This window comes from Sturnus vulgaris, chromosome 5, assembly GCF_052056855.1.
Source record: "Sturnus vulgaris isolate bStuVul1 chromosome 5, bStuVul1.hap1, whole genome shotgun sequence".
NCBI lineage: Eukaryota > Metazoa > Chordata > Aves > Passeriformes > Sturnidae > Sturnus > Sturnus vulgaris.
The window spans coordinates 71171102-71187306 of record NC_142247.1 but is presented as its reverse complement, the minus strand read 5'-3'; the positions used below and the strand labels follow the sequence as shown (position 1 = coordinate 71187306).

Here is a 16205-nt window from a genome sequence, read left to right as displayed (position 1 = left end):
CTATTTTGCACCCATCATGATGTTCTTGCTGTGGCTTTCAGGTTTCCTCCACCTACTGAAGGACTTGGAAGGAGTCTGGATAAAAACGAGTGCCTTGATGCAGCATGAGCTGGAGAATTAACAGCTCATGTTCTTTTTCCTTGCAGCCTGTGGGCCCCAGCTTGCCAATTCCCCCACTGTGATAGTCATGGTTGGCCTCCCAGCCCGTGGCAAGACCTACATCTCCAAGAAGCTGACTCGTTATCTCAACTGGATTGGTGTCCCCACAAAAGGTAAGGCTTGCCCTGGCTTCCAGGGGAAAGCAGGAGCTCTGGTCCTCAGGAATTCCTCTAGATCAGTGTTTTGGGAGATGGGAGTAGTGGGGGATGTTTCAGAGATCCCACAGGCCAAATATCTGTGTTTTCCCATCCTACTGCAACCCAGGTTCTCCTTCACTTTGAAAACCAAGGGATGCCCTGAGCCTTTTGCTCTGAGGATGTAATGCCTTAGCTTGCTTTAACTGTAGAAGCTGCACGACTGAGTCATGCCCCTCTTTTTTTTTTTTTTTTTTTTTTTTTTTTGCTTTTCCCCCTTAGTTTTCAACGTTGGGGAGTATCGCCGTGAGGCTGTGAAGCATTACAGCTCCTATGACTTCTTCCGTCCTGACAACGAGGAAGCCATGAAAGTCAGGAGGTGAGTGTGTGAGTGTGGGCACCCCCCTGACCCCACACGGGGGTCAAGTCCGTGGCTGGGAGCACAATTACCCACTTTGGGGGTGATGAACTGGGAAGTTGGTCTCTGAATTTCCTCTGGATTTGAATTTCCCCTGCCTGCTCAAGGAGGGTCCTGAGAGCTCAAAACTGAATCTGTACAGGCTTGGTAACTTCAGGGTGGCCAGCACACCCAGAGGACATCAGGGCCACCTGTCTGTCCCCTCTTTTGCAGGCAATGTGCCATGGCTGCCCTGAGGGATGTGAAGCTGTACCTGACGGAGGAGGCCGGGCAGATTGCGGTGAGCTCCCACATGTGCTCTGGGGTTTGGCAGCTGTGCCAGCCCCAAAGTCCTCTGCAGTCCCCTCTCTGGGAAACCAGGCTCTTGTGGTGCTAATCGAGATCTTTTGCTTTTAAAGGTTTTTGATGCCACCAATACCACGCGGGAGAGGAGAGGGATGATCCTAAACTTTGCCAAAGAGAACGGATTCAAGGTTGGTGCCATGGGGCTGATGCCTGCATTGTGAAGCTCACTGTCATGTAGAGTTGGTGTTACCTTTTTTCACTCATGTGTTATCCTCATGCTGCTCCTGTGAGTGAGATTTCACTGCTGGGTTTGATTAAAAATACAAAACTCTTCCTTCATTCTCTGTACAGAGCCATGGGGATGGAAATGATGGGAGTGGGGCAAAAGGAGAGGTTGGGTCAAGCAGGGAGGAGGTTGGGTTGAGCAAGGAGCTGGTGAATATTACAAACCTTGTTGGTGACTTTCAGCTGAGCTTTGCTTTGCTTCACAGGTGTTCTTCATTGAATCTGTCTGCAATGATCCCAATGTGGTCGCCACCAACGTCATGGTAAGTGTGGAACTGGTGGAAGTGTCCTGCTTTTGTTTTCCCTCCATAGAGAGGTAGGAATGGCATCACCTTCACCAGCTCTGGTCTTCATGGTGGACTCAGACCCCCTGGTATCTGCTGGAGGAACAGCACAGCACTGGCTATTTAGGAGGTTACTGGAATGTGTTGATGACTTCAAGTGATAGCACCTCTCCTTGTTTGCTCTTCTATGTTGCACCTTGTTGTCACCAACAAGGAGGGGCTGGTGAGGAATGTGAAGCTCCAGGGCAGCCTGGGCTGCTGTGGCTATGAAGGGAGATGTCAGGAGAGCAGATTTTGGCCTGGAGTATAATGGGATAAAAAGCCCAGGAGGGAAGAGGGGGCCCAAGAAAACTGCTTGATGTTCAAGGATCAGCTTCTCCAAGTTCAGCTGTGATACATTCCCAGCAAAGGAGCAGCCAACAAAAATGCCAGGATGAACAAGGAGCTCCTGGACAAACTCAAACACAAAAAGGAATCCTACAGAAAGAGAGGATGGAAGCAAGGACAGGCAGCCTGGGAGGAATACACAGATTGTCTGAGCAGCCAGGGATTGGGTTAGGAAAGACAAAGCCCTGACAGGCCTGGGGGACTACAGGCTCAGTCTCATATCAGTGTCTGGGGAGATCATGGAATCCTGGAAACTCTGTCGATGGACATGGGAAATAGAAAGGTGATTGGTGGCAGCCAACATGGCTTATCTGGAGGCAAGTCATGCTGCCAGCCAGGGGCTGGGGCTGAAGAGTGTTTTTGCTCCTGCTGGAAGCTGTTGTCCCAGTGACCAACTTTCTGGAAGGTTGCACACAGCCTTTTCTGCAACAAAAAGCTCAGTTTGCTGCTTTTTTTTTTTCCACAAGCTGGATTTTTTTTTTTTTTTTGAGGATTTTAATCCCTTTATTTGGAAACTAATGCTTGAAGGGTGAGAAAATGATCTCCTGGCTGAGCGTGGGATTTTGCTCCATGGGGAACTGCAGATGAATTGTGCTCTTAGTGCTGGGATCAGTGTGGAAAATACACCCCAGGCCTGGGATGCTGCCACATGTGTTGATCCGTTGTGTTATCCTGTTGGTTTCAGGACTGCTTGTGAAATTACTAATGTGTAATGCTGCTGTTCAAACCCAAATCTTCAGGAAAAGCAGCCTGTTAGATTAGTTCAGGCAGGACTTAGAAACAGGCAACGTGAATATTCACAGCCCTCACGGACTAAGATCTTTCAGCCCAACAGCTTGCAACAGATAATGCACAGAAAGGGGTTGAATTTTGCCATCCAACTGTCCTGCTGCTGAGCTGGGTTAAGAATCTTATGTAAGCTCATGAGCTTCTCTTTCTCAGGCTGAGCTTGAATCTGATGAGGATTTTTTAGCCATTAGGAAGCTGAGTTTTCCTGCTATTGGTTGGTGCTACCTCAACTCTTGGGAGAATGGGAGTGGACTGAAGAGTGTCTGTATTAACCATGCAATGGTTGATACCAAATTCTCACACCTTGTGCTTGGTTTTGGGTCTGGTTTGCTTATTTTCTGCTCTGTGATGAGTGATGACTATAAAGTAGTCATCACTTACTTTCAGCTGATCACTGGATCTTGGCAAGACTTTGAAATTCCAGATTAGCATTGTCTGGCTTGGAAAGCTTCCTAACCTCTCCTTGTGGCATGTTTTCTTTTTTTTGTTCCAGGAAGTCAAATTGTCCAGCCCAGATTACCGGGACTGTAATTCCACTGATGCCATGGAGGATTTCATGAAGAGGATCAATTGTTACCAAGCCAGCTACCAGCCCCTCGACCCTGATGACTATGACAGGTAAGAAACCTTGACTTCTTCAGCTGCCTTGAGCACCTGCCCTCTCTCCCAGGAGAGGAACAGTGAAGGGTGGAGCTGTATTTCACTTTGTCTTCAAACACCTGGCTGTGCTGGGATGATTTATGGCCAGGCCTCACCTTGAATTCAGGCCTTTTACAGGAAAATGCTGGTTTCCCCAGGCCCTGTGCCAGGGAAGTGGGCACTGATGCCTTCCCAGGCTCTTCTGGGCTCAGATGAGCTGTTTTCAACCTTGTTCTGTGGGCCTAAGTACAAAGGCTTTGGGAAAGCACTTGAGTTTGAGTGGTTGAGGTGCTTTTTTCATTGTCCCTGTTAAAGAAAGGGACTGCTTGGCTCAAACCACAGGATTGAGCAAGCCCTGTGGCTTCTCCCTGGTTGTTGTGTGCCTTGGAAGAGTTTTGCTGTCCTGCCTGACTCTGCAGGCACCTCCCAGCCTCTGCACTGCTCACAAACACGTCTGTATGCCCTGCACCGATTGTCCCAGTCCTGCTGATCCCTGTCTTGGGGAAGAGCATGTTCCCTGTGAGTCCTGTTTAATCCTCTTTACTGCTGCAGGAGGAGGGGTGGCGATTACACTGCTGCTATTCAGCTCTCCATGAATCCCCATTACCTGTTGGCTCCCTGCTGAAAATAGCCTGCAGGAAATCCTCTGAGCCTGTGATTACATGGACAGAGATAACTCACAGGGCTGCTTTTGAGAATGACGTCTCTGTCTGTTCCCAGGGAACTTTCTCTCATCAAAGTCATCGATGTTGGCCGGCGGTTCCTGGTCAACAGGGTTCAGGATCACATCCAGAGCAGGATTGTTTATTACCTGATGAACATCCACGTCCAGCCCCGCACCATTTACCTCTGTCGGCACGGGGAGAGCGAGTTTAACCTCAAGGGGAGGATTGGAGGGGACTCTGGCCTCTCCAACAGGGGCAAAAAGGTGAGGGAGAAGGAAAATATTCCCCCCATGGCTTCCAGGAGTGATCTGGCTGTAGTAGATGCTGTGCCTTGAGTTAAGTGCATGTTTGACAACTGGGCTGCTGAGGGTCTATCTGTAGCTCTTGGGGATCAATGAATGGGTGGCTGCCCTTCCTCTTAGAGTAGAAGGCTGATCTTTCTGCCTATGGAAGGCAACACTTACTGGGAAGTAGGGAAGAAGGCCCATTGGGAAGCTGTGGACCAGGAATCAACTTTTTTTTACTATGTCCCACAGTTTGCAGAGGCACTGAACAAATTTGTGGAAGAGCAGAACCTGAAGGACCTCAAAATTTGGACCAGCCAGCTAAAAAGAACAATCCAAACAGCAGAAGCTCTCCAGCTGCCCTATGAGCAGTGGAAGGCACTCAATGAAATCGATGCTGTGAGTATCTGTGCAGCCAGAATAGCTGGATGGGGCTGGATGTTGCTTAACAAGAGAAAGTGAGGTTTTGTCTGGTGGCTGTGCTGGTGCTGTTTGACTTGAGCATCTCCAGTAACCTCATGGTTGTCCTGCCCTGGCAGGGTGTGTGTGAAGAAATGACCTATGAAGAAATCAGGGATCAACATCCAGAGGAATTTGCCCTGCGTGATCAGGATAAATATTACTACCGTTATCCTTCTGGGGAGGTAAGTCTGCATGGACACCTTCAGAGACAGAAGAAATCTTAAGTGTGGCCTTTTTTTCCCCTCATTCTATCCTCTACTCTTGAGCATAGGAGCAGTGAGAGCTCCAAGAAATAAGAATTAAGAGATCAGGGCTTCTGTTCACCTCTGCCTCGAGCTCTTGTGAAATCTTGCCATGTGAAGATCTCACTAAGAAATAATGTCATTTAACAAACAGTCCCACTGACTTTATAGCAGATTAGTAGGGAAGGGTCTCTGGAGGTTTCTAGTCCAACCTCCATCATTATATCTGCTCATAGTTTTGTGCTGCCCTACTTTCTTTTACTTCCAAAAAAAGTAATTCTCACCTTGTTCTCAGTACCATTCCCTAAGGGTTGATGGTACTATCTCTGTTCCTGGCAGTCTGCTTTCAGGGTGTGACACAATGAGGTGGGAATTGACATCAGTTCTGGATGATACTTTAGGCTGCGAATTGAGCTAATTATCCCCACGTTGAAAGTCATGTCCATAGACATTTCCCAAAAATCTTTGGAGACCTTCTCATGACCCTGTATCTAACAGGAGAATATGTAGAGATATCAGACACCAACTCTGGGTGTCTGGAGCTCCTGGGTGCCTGTCATGGTTTTTTGAGGCCCTTCAAGGCCCTGGGGTTTCTGAGGTTGCTCCAGACTTCTCAGAACTTTGAAGTCCTGTACCAAACCAAATATCAAGATGATGGAGAGGCTCTATCTTCAAAGCCCTTGCTGCTTACCTTAATTCTCCTGGACTGAGCTGTGATTCACTGAGATGTGAATGGTTCCTTCCCTGACAGAAGAATTAGAAGTTCAAGAGTAGCCTGAGAATGAAGATTTATTTTCTTTTTAGTAGTTTGTTGGTTTACTCAGAAACCAGGAGGTGTGCCAAGACAAGGACTGTTGTTTCTTTGGGATGCTCGCTGCATTGATCTCATTCCTCATGTCCCTTCCCTTCTGTCCCAGTCCTACCAAGACCTGGTGCAGCGCCTGGAGCCAGTCATCATGGAGCTGGAGAGGCAAGAGAACGTCCTCGTCATCTGCCACCAGGCTGTCATGCGCTGTCTCCTGGCGTACTTCCTGGACAAGAGTGCAGGTGAGCTCCCTGGCCCTGCCAAGAGGATTTGCCCTGCTGGAGGAGGGCTCATGGATGGTGTTCACATCCTGGAGTGTGCATCTCTTCGGTGTGGGATGAAAGTGTCTGAGCCTGCCTTTGGAGAGGAGGTGGGATAACTCTGCTGCTTTGCTGTCTCTGCAGATGAAATGCCCTACCTGAAATGTCCCCTGCACACAGTGTTGAAGCTGACCCCGGTGGCCTATGGTGAGTGAAACCTTCCTAAACATGCTGGGGGGGTTGACTTGTACTTTCTCCTCAGTCCAGGCTGTCTGGGAGAAAAGCAGGGATCTGTGGTGGGGCATTTGGTAACATCCTGTGCCTGCTGGGCTTGCTGATCTCTGTGCTCCTTCCTGCAGGCTGCCGGGTGGAATCCATCTCGCTGAACATTGAAGCAGTCAACACGCACAGAGATCGACCAGAGGTGGGTGTTGCTTTTCCCTGGAGCTGTCCTTTGGTGTCCCCCTCCTGTCCCCTGTGGTCAGCTGGCAGTAGGAGCTGCCAAATCATGCCTGGGGTGGGCATGGGGAAATTGCTCAGCTGGGTGCTTGGAAGTGCTACTGGGAGCATCAGATGTGCTCTTGCTCTGCAGAGTCAGGGCCAGTTGAGAGTTTTCCAAGGGAAAAGGACTGTTGCATGTTCCTGCTTCCCAGTGTGTTTGCCCAGGGAAAACTCCTCCCTGGTCTCTGACTTTCACCTGCATGGCCATCCACTTCCCAAGCTGGGAATGGAGCTATGGATGGAGAAGGTGACTTCTCCCAGGTCTCTCAGCTTGCAGGCAGAGCCTGGGCTCAAAGCTTGCCCTACATCTGCCTCTGAGGGTCTTTTTCCTGGATTGCCCATGGCTCTCTGTCACTCTGTAGGGTGGGAGGTGGCAGTGCTGAGCCAGGGATGCTCTGTGGAAGAGACCCCTCCTGTGGAGCAAGACCCAACCTTACAGGAGTTTTATCTGCCAAGTGCTCCACTGGAGCTCGGAGGCCAGAACAGGATAATGGGTGGCTGCCCAGCCCTGACACTGAGTTGGCAGAGTGGGCCACAGGGACCCTGGCAGCACCGATGTCCCAAGATGCTGAGCCATTTCCAACTTGTGCTTAGTGGTGGTGGAGCCCAAAGTGATGCTGAACAGTCGGGACTGTCCCCTTTTGGCCAACATCTCCTTTCCTTTGCTTCCCCTGTCAGGTGGCAGCACCTGAGCCTCCTGTCCCTCCCTGCAGCTGTAGGGGGGAAGCCAGTCCTTCCCCCTGCATGGGGCCATGGTGCCCTGCTTTGCTACCCTCTCTGGGGATGGCAGCAAGGCCTTGGGTAGGGTGGGGTGAGACTCCTGCCAAGTGCTTGGGTGCCCCTGCCCAGCTTTGCCTCCATCCCTCCTCGCTTGAGTTGGAGCTTGGCGTGGTGCTGACACTCACTGGCTGCTCTGCTCCCACTTTCCAAATCTTCCTGGTCAGCCTGGGCTGGCTCATCTTCCCCCTTCTTGCTTTCACTCCTCTCTCTGGGTGGAGGGAGCAGCTTTGAGGAGGAGACCGATGGGCACCTCTGTGTGTGCAGAGTCATGGCTTGATTGCTGCTGGGTGTGTTCAGCTACCTGTAGTTACTTTTTTTTTGTCAGCTGAGACTCAGATGAGGAGAAAATCTGTCTCATGTCTGAGTGCAGAGCCATTTTTTTTTTTCTCCCCTTCCCTTCTGCGCTCTTAAACATTTTGCATCAGGGTTTTTTTGTGTCCAGAGCCCTTTCAGTGCATCCTTTGCTCATTGACAGTGACTGTGGGGAAAAGCAGAGGCCACTTTAAGATAAAAAAAGAAAACCAAAGCAACTTGCTTCTTTTTTTTTTTTCCTTTATAACTGTCGCCTTCTTCCTTTTTTCTTTATTTTGCTCTATTTTTTTATATTTACTTTTATTTTCTTTGTCTCACTTTAATTTAGGAAGCAAAGAAGGGACCTAACCCGCTCATGAGACGTAATAGCGTTACCCCTCTAGCAAGCCCAGAGCCCACCAAAAAACCTCGCATCAACAGCTTTGAGGAGCATGTGGCTGTTTCTTCTGCCCTGCCAGGCTGTGTTCCTCAGGAAGTGCCCACGCAGATGCCGGGACAAGTTAGTTGAACTCTTCTTTTTTTTTTTTTTTTTTTTGTTACTCTTTTTTAGCTTTTTTTCTTTTTGTTGTTATTCTTGTTGTTTTATTGTTTGTCCTCCTGTCACTCCTGAAGCTGAGGAACTGCTTGCACTTGTTGTAACCTGTGCTGCTGTCTGAGATGCATCTTCCTCCCACGGCTGCTGTCCCTCCCTGCCTTGGGTCACTGTTGATCCTCTCTTGGGTTTTGAGAGTGTCATGAACTTCCACCAAGCTCTAGGCTGCATTAATTTAGTGCCTTCACCATCCAGCATCAACCTCCTGAAGGGTCTCCTCCCTGGAGTGAGCAGGAACAAAGGGCTTGTGCATTCCCTCTGGGTGCTTGGCTCTGGTGTAGACCTGAGAGTGGCAATAAATCAAATGCTCTTGTGCTTCTCTTAAGGAGGAGCTGCCAAGACTCATCTTTGGCTGTAAGGGTCTCCTTCCTCCTGGAGCTGTAGGCAAAATGGACCAAAATTGAGTTTCAGAAGGCTCTTGGTGTGGTGAACCTGAGTGAAACCCTGTGGGTAGCTGCCATGGTGCTCATGTGTCCTCTCCTCTTTCACCCACCCATGAAGGGACATAGGAAGAGAGGCCTTGCTTGCTGCTCACTTCTCCAGGCACAAACCCCTCTCCCAAGCTCACTAAGGAGTCCTATATAATCTATAGGAGCTTTTGCCATGCTGCCCTTGCCCCCAGCTGCCTGTCCCTGCTGTCTGTGTTGGTGTGATGTCCTTTCTCCCCTCCTCACCCAGACCCTGGGCAGGTTAGGAATGAATGGCTCTGTGCTCCCCCATTGCTCTGCTTGGTTGTTGCTTTGCATGAGCCTCCCAGGACAGCTGGGTCTGTCTCGGCTCCCAGGGCTCTGCTTGGGCTGGTTGAGCCTCACAAGAAACCTTTTGCCAGCTCTGGCTGCCTGGTACCCCTCGCTGCTGTCCACTGTCCTCTGCCCGGTGTGGCGTGGAGTTACTGACACCTTCTCTGTTCTTTCTGTTCTCTCTGTCTCTCTGCAGCCTTTACTAGGGAAGGCATGCCTGTAAGTACCTTCTTGCATCTTATTCCCCCTTCCAACCCTTTCTCTTGCCATCCTGCTGGGTTGTTTTGTTGTTGCAAAAATCTGGACGAGGTGTGGAATTCTTGGAGTTAATACTTTGCTGTTTTGGGGGGGGATTTGTTTTAGGAAAGGTAAAGAGGAGACTGTGGGTGCTGGTTTCTATCTTAGCTTGATGACATGTCCCAATTTTGTTGTGAAATTAAACAAATTATTATTTTCACTCTGCCTATGGGTGATGCTGTTGGGTTTCTTGGAGTTGTCTCCTCTGTGATAGCATGTTGTAGTGTAGGGTGAGAGAGCTCTGTCCTTCCTAAGGGCTCTGAGTTGTGTCTGATGGCACCAGAGAAGTATCTGAGAAGCTTCTGACCTTCTCAGGAATGGCTTTTCTGGGGCTGGATGATCCTGGGACCAACCATCTGCAGTTCTGCAAACTTGGATTTTGAAAACAGCCTAGATGTTGTGGGCAGAGTGAATGGAGATTGTCCTTCTCTACCTCTGTTAAGAAAGCAAAACATCTTGAGCATTTGATTCACTAATTTTGAATAATCAAGGCTCTGGTTTTGTTTAGTGCTGTTACATCCCTGAGTAACAGGAACAGGACAGCTCCTGGATAAATTTGAATCCATTGGACTTAATGCTGCATTGAGCTGAGAGCTGCAGTTGTTATGTGCTCGGGTGCCTTCTCAAAGACTGGGAAGACTTTGGGGCTGAGCTGATACTGGGTAGTGTCCAGGGAGTCTTTTTTGCCCTTTGAGGGCCAGTTCAAATCAGCAGGGCCAGTTCAAATCAGCCTGTGAGCATCCCTGTCTTGGGTTGTTTTGTGGGCTGAAGATGGAAGGATCTGCTCTAACATGGCCAGGCAGAGCTCAGCTCAGCTCTGCTTGCCTGTAGCAGCTGTTGAATCTCAGATTTCTTCCCCTTGTAGAGTAAACATTTTTGAGAAAAGGGAAGTTAGAACTGTAGCACTTGGCTTTGCTGGTGGATGGGTTGGGTGAGATCACTGTGCAAGTGTAGAGGTTGAGTTGCTCAGCATGGCTTGCATGTCTGTGATCCTTCCCTTGCTGTTCATGGCCACTAAAGCCCCTGATGAAACCTGATCCTCTTGGGTTGCTCTGAAAGCATTTTAGTTTTTATGCATCCTTCCCTCTGTGATTTTTCACATCTGTATTGTAACAAAAGGCACTGCATGCCTTGGTGCTGGCTGGGACACTGAAAACACTCTGCTGTTGAGTTTGGGAGATGGATGTGTCAGATTTTGCTGGTGATGGTTACCCACACCAGGTGTAGGCTGGCAGCAGCAAGTTTAAAATCTCCAGCTGCTGGGAGTCTCTCTCCACCTCCTAGTGTGGGACTTAAAGGCTGCTTTTGTGGGACCCATAAGGACATGCCAAAGCCAGGGCTTGGTGACTTTCACACTGCTGTTAGCTCTGGCAGCCTGCTGTCTGGTACACTGGTTTGGTCCCTCACTGTCACCACCTGTATGGGACTGGGGAGGTGGAAGGTACCTCCTTCACAGCTTGCACCAGGGGCTTGGGTTGGTAGTGGGAGCTTCACTGCATCAGCCCTCACTTTTGGGGTCTTGACCCCCATCCAGGAGGACCGAGGGGCCACCTGGAGAGGCTGGGGACATGGCTGAGACCTCAGAGTCCTCCTGGCTGTGGGATTGAGCTGACTGGGGATGTGGGACTACCTGGCGTGATGATTTCTTTTCCTTTTGCTTGGTTTGTGATGCAAACTGCACTTTTGAACAGTCACCTGATCCCCTCCCTTCTTCTCCCCTTCACTTTTCATGCTTAAAAAGAAGACCCGTTTGTCACTTTCTCAAAGTTTTCTCTTTGCTAATATTTCCAAGGTAAATGGCTGTGGTGCATGTGGCTTTTCCTATCCCTCCTCCTGTCTCCTTAGATAACAGCTCAGCCTGCTCTGCCTCGTAGCCTGGCTGGGATTCTTGGTGCTTGTAAGAGGCAGCTTAGGTAGTAAAAGCGTTTTTAAAAAAATCCCAAAACCCACTCAAACCCAAAAACAAACTTAAAAAAAAGAGAATCCTTCCTAGCTGTTTTCTAGTCCTTTTTTCCCCCTACCTTGTTTCATGTAGTTCTGTGAGTTGGGAAATGTCCTTGTTGTCCCTTGGGCTTCTCCTGGAGCAGATGTTCTCCTTGGTCCTGCTTGTGTTGAGCTGGTTGTCTCTGGTTTTGTGGTTCTCACCACGTGCTGGTGGGTACCTGCTGTCACCACTCTGTACCAGGTCTGTGTCTGGAGCATCTCTTGGGCCCATGAAACCTCATGGGGTGCCACCAGGGGAGTTGTGCTGCTGGTCCTTGGCATGGTCAGTGGGAGCTGCCTGTTCTTGGCATTGCCAAGGATGGACAAACAATGACCTCGTCCTTAGCAGGAGACGGGGGGACACTGCCCACCCTCAAAGGGAGCAAGAGAGAGCTGTTTAATTGCTGGGGGGGAGGAAGAGAGAGCTGTTTAATTGGGCTGCTTGGATGCTCTCTGTGGTCCCCTGTCACCTCGCCTTGTGTGGACCAAAGAGCATCATCAGACAGAGTGGCATGGAAGGGTTGGCTTGGGTTTAGCTCAGTTTTTAGGGCTATCTAAGTTCCAGCCCTGTAGTTAGCCAGGCAGTGCCTGAGGAGGGGCTGAGCAGTGATTCAGTCACCTGCCTCTCCCCTGGGGTGGGCAGTGTCCTCTCCTCTCCTGTGGGTGCTTTGTAGTGACCCGTGCGTGGCTTTGTTCCTCCTCACCCCCTTGTTCACGTGTTCCTAGAAGGTGCTGCTGTGTTGGAGCCTGACCCCAACTCTCCTCGTTCCCCTCTCGTTCCAGAACATGAACAACTCCCAGAAGCCGTCGTGACTCCGTGACACCGCCGGCGCTGCCAGCTTCTCATCCCATCGCCATTCCCGAAGCTTGCTCACCCTCCGGGCCCCTCCAGCTGTGGCTGTAGTGAGCCCCACCCTGGGCTGGCTCTGCTCAACGCTGCCAATTCATCCCCAAAACCCCGTGCTGCTCATGGGGGGATGCAGGAGAGCCGAGGAGGAGCAGCCCAGCTCCCTGCCGGGGTCACCACCAGCTCTTCAGGCTGCAGCGTTTGCTCTCCTCTCCAGTATCCTGTTAGGTCGTAGCGAGCTGTAAAGTGCTTCTGTAGTGCACAGGAGTTTCATTTTCTTCTCTTTTCAGTGGTTTTGATCTTCTGTATAGATGATTGGTACCCATCCATCTCCGGGTGGGGTGTGTATATATGTGGATGGTGCGGGGTTAGCAGAGAAATAGGGGGAAGGGAGGGGGGTGGGTAAAGGGGTTTTGCATTTTTTTTTTTTATTATTATTAATGTTGTTAATTACTTTTGAATAAGCCCCTAACATGCTGTGCTGCAGTCCTTCACCCACACTACAACTGGTCACACATGCCAGCCTGGCTCATGCAGATCTGTGAGCACCAGGAAAGCAGCTGTGTGAATTCTTTCACTGCAAGAACTGCTGGGTTTAATAAAAAAAAACAACCCATTCTTTCACTTTTTTTTTTTTTAAATCAACATACCTTAAAGGGTTTTGCAGAGAATGTAGATCTGCTGCTAAAATAGGTTGAAAGATGCCTGGAGTGCATGAGGAACCATGCCAGCAGGGGCTTGGGTGATGCTTTCATCTTGGGGAGCACCCAGGGATCGTCTGAGCTTAGGCATGGGTTGAATTTTTGGGGAGGCTGAGCACTGTTTGAGGTGCTGTGCTGGTACTTCATCTCCCCTTTCTTCTTTTTTAGATGAAAGTGGAGGTATTGGGAAGGGTTTGAATCCTGAGGCTTAGATGCATTTTGCAGACACACAGGTCTCATAGAGGTGGCCAGAGGTCTGGCTGGGTTGCAGGAGTCCCTGTCTGACTGCAAAAAGCCACAGGAAGGGACAGTTTTGTCTGTATTTTTTAATATTTTATACACACGTGTGTGTGTATATGTGTATACTTAGAAATGGCTTGGTTTTTGCACTTTATTTGTGGCAGAAGCATAACTACTTTATTTTTTTTTTTCAAGTTGTGCCCCTTATCAGGGGAAGCCTGAATACAGGCAACTTTTTCTATTTGTTTTTAATTGTATTTTGCATGCTGGAAAGCTGGGACTACAAAATAATAGTAGTTACAGTATTTGAGGTGGGGGGAACAGGGTGAGGTCCTGACTGACTCCATCAGCCAACTCCCAGTCGTTTAATCCATAAAATCCCTTATTGGCAACCTGTCCTGGGCTGGGAGACAGCAGTTAAAAATGGCAATTAACCACTATTGCTTTGTGCAAAAATCTGTGGATTTTGAAAATTTTTTCAGTGTTTTGGGTTGGTTTTGGGCTTTTCCTCCCTTCCCCCCCACCTATGTGCAGCATCTTTTCCATGCCCATCTCTCTTTTTTTCCTTTTTTTTTTTTTTTTTTGCTGGAGGCAGGAGGTGAAGGCAGCCCCCCCTCCTGCAGCACTAGGCTGGGGAACTGGAGTTGGGCAACCCTTTGGATTCATCCTTCCCATGGCTTTCCCCCAGCATCCTGAATAAGGGAGCACCATCCCCATAGCTGGGAGCGCAGAGAGGCTTAGGTGGAGAAATGCTATTTTTTGTAAGAGTCGTGTGTGTGTTTTGGGGGTGGGTTTGGTCTGTTTTTTCCTTTGGGAAAAGGTGAACCACAGTGCCTCACGCTTCAGCTTCGTGCTCGGAGCGGCACCGACGGCGGGAGGGCAGCGGGACCACGCTCAGCCCCTGTCCCCTGGGGGTGACAGTCCTGGCAGTGCCCTGCCTGTGTGAGCTTGTGCATATGTGTATCATACTCCTGTACAGATAAAACAACACTGCCCCCCTCCCTCTGCTTCATTTCTGTTTAAACATCCTCGTTAAAAGCAGACTTCTCCCTCTGCGCCCTGCGCGGCATCTGCGCTTTCGGTTTCTCTGCCTTTCACACAAATGAATGTTTTGGGGAGGCCACTCACTGGGCTCTTTTCAGCTTCCTCCTTCACGGGGACTTTTATCTCTTCCCCTCCTCCTGCTGCAAAAAGATAAGCCAGCAATTACAAACATGACGTGTGGCTGCCCTGAGATCAATCCTGGACACGTGAAATTGCGTGGATGTTTTGGTGTATATTTGTGTGTGTGTGTGTAAATATATAAATATATATAAAAAAAAACAGAAAAAAAAAAACCAAAATGAAAGCCCTAAACTTTCATCCTTTGGTAATAATAGATCTCTTAGTAGATCTACAAAAACCTGGAATTTGAACAAGATGTTTTTTCCAGTATTGGGAAAACTGCTCTCTTAGCTCCTCTTGTGCTGGAGGTTTTGGTGGGATGGTGTCAACTCTGTGCCATCACAACTGCCCCAAAAAAGTTGTCCATCTTTTTGGTTAACAGAGCCAAGGACTGGGCAGCTGATGCCACAGCCAAGGCAGACTGGGAGACAGGACATGTCAAACCACACCAATTATTTCTTCCCCCACCTTTTTTTTTTTCTCTCTGGTTTGTTTTCCTTTGTGATACTTGAATTTATTTTTTAATTTTTTTTTTTAATAGCAAAGCGCTCTTTATTTATTTAATGTATACTGCAAAGCTTGGAGAGAAGGGTGTAGTTACTTGGGATTACTCTTTTTTTTTTTTTAATTTGTGGTATGTTAACTTTTCTGTATATATGTCTGGAATAATTGCCTGATATAAAGCTGTGCCAGCTTAAAAACAGGGTCTGCCTTTCAGAAATTTGTATATTTTGCAATTGCTGGACCAATAAAATATCTTGTTGAAATACAGATGTCATCTGGTTCTTCCTTGTGTCAGAAATCATGCTCTCAGGCCCTAAGGGTCACCTTGTGCCATTCTGTGCTGCTTCACAGCAGTGTTCCTGTGCCTCATAGAGAAAAATTCTCAGAGACTGTGGATGCTCCATGCCTGGAAGTGTTCAAGTTGAAGGGGGCTTGGAGCAACCTGGTCTAGTGGAAGGTGTTTTTCACACTATTCTATGAATTCTGCAAGTGTTAACACCTACTTAGGACAAGACAATGCCCCCCAGGCTCTACATGCTACATCACTCTCGAGTAGAAAAGTGATGTATTGGGAATTGTCCTGCCTAGATCTAAATCTAGGCTGCAAATGAGGCAGGACTAAGCAGTTATTCAAACCTAGCCTAGTTCTTGAAATCAAATACCTGGATGCTGAGCGAAGGGCTGGACAAGAGCTGTCCCCTGAGATCTGGGCTGGAAAACAGCAGCTGCCACCTGCAAGAAAAGTTTACAGGAAACTTGTGTGTGGGCTTTTTTATTAATTAATGTAATATTAATTTATTGCTCCAGAGAAAAAGTGGGAAAATACAGGGAAAGGTGTAATTTGACATAGTTTTCTGGAGCATATCTTGGGTGAATGCTGCCTCTGCGATCAGAGGCTTGTCCCACTCTAGGAATTATATCTCTAAAAGCTTATGAGGAGTAAAAGGGGCTAAAAGGTGCAGGGTGCTGTGCATCCAGCTCAGCCCCGGGGTTTGCCTCCTGCTGGTTGATGTGCAGCCCTTGCTCTGCTCTCCCCTGGGCTGGCACAGCCTGTCTTTGGTCTAGAGATTTTTGGGGTGCACAGGGATCATCTCCCTCCTCCCAATTGCTCTGCACTCCAGGCCCTCCCACCAAGGAGGGTGTTTTCTCATTTCAAGTGTGATGAAGCATCTGCAATAACGTGAGGTGAGGTGTGAGACTGTGGCCATGCTCATTCCTGTGTGCATCCTGATGGCAGCGAGGACCCCGTGCTCTCCAGGAAATCCAACAGCCATAAGATTTTATTTTTTCTTTTTTTAGCCATTTTTTTTTTTAATCTCTAGCAACCTGGCTGTGCCCTTGAAGCAGGCAGAGACAAAACACTTGTGTTTTAGGGCAAAGAGTGTAGCCTTGCAGCTGCCTCTCAGGGAGTCCTGCAGGGGCTCTGATAACACCTCCAGCCAGGGT

The 16205-nt window shown here is 48.8% G+C and overlaps 1 protein-coding gene across 8 annotated transcripts in view; it reads left to right on the top strand.

The window, feature by feature from the left end:
- PFKFB3 (6-phosphofructo-2-kinase/fructose-2,6-biphosphatase 3) overlaps window positions 1–15026 on the top strand; it is a 40278-nt gene extending 25252 nt beyond the window's left edge. For 2 of the 8 annotated variants that reach the window (XM_088165968.1, XM_088165965.1), the window contains exons 2-17: window positions 147–272; window positions 576–672; window positions 925–991; window positions 1110–1184; window positions 1488–1544; window positions 3235–3359; window positions 4101–4308; window positions 4582–4728; window positions 4869–4973; window positions 5951–6080; window positions 6243–6305; window positions 6458–6522; window positions 8020–8190; window positions 9220–9242; window positions 11062–11112; window positions 12087–15026. In XM_088165968.1, coding sequence (XP_088022094.1) covers window positions 147–272; window positions 576–672; window positions 925–991; window positions 1110–1184; window positions 1488–1544; window positions 3235–3359; window positions 4101–4308; window positions 4582–4728; window positions 4869–4973; window positions 5951–6080; window positions 6243–6305; window positions 6458–6522; window positions 8020–8190; window positions 9220–9242; window positions 11062–11112; window positions 12087–12093 — 1517 coding nt within the window. In that variant the 3' untranslated portion in view covers window positions 12094–15026. Of the gene's footprint in view, window positions 1–146; window positions 273–575; window positions 673–924; window positions 992–1109; window positions 1185–1487; window positions 1545–3234; window positions 3360–4100; window positions 4309–4581; window positions 4729–4868; window positions 4974–5950; window positions 6081–6242; window positions 6306–6457; window positions 6523–8019; window positions 8191–9219; window positions 9247–11061; window positions 11117–12086 lie in introns of those variants that run through there. The other 6 variants (XM_088165963.1, XM_088165966.1, XM_088165964.1 and 3 more) reach the window with 6 other exon arrangements.
- The last annotated feature ends 1179 nt before the right edge of the window (window positions 15027–16205 follow it).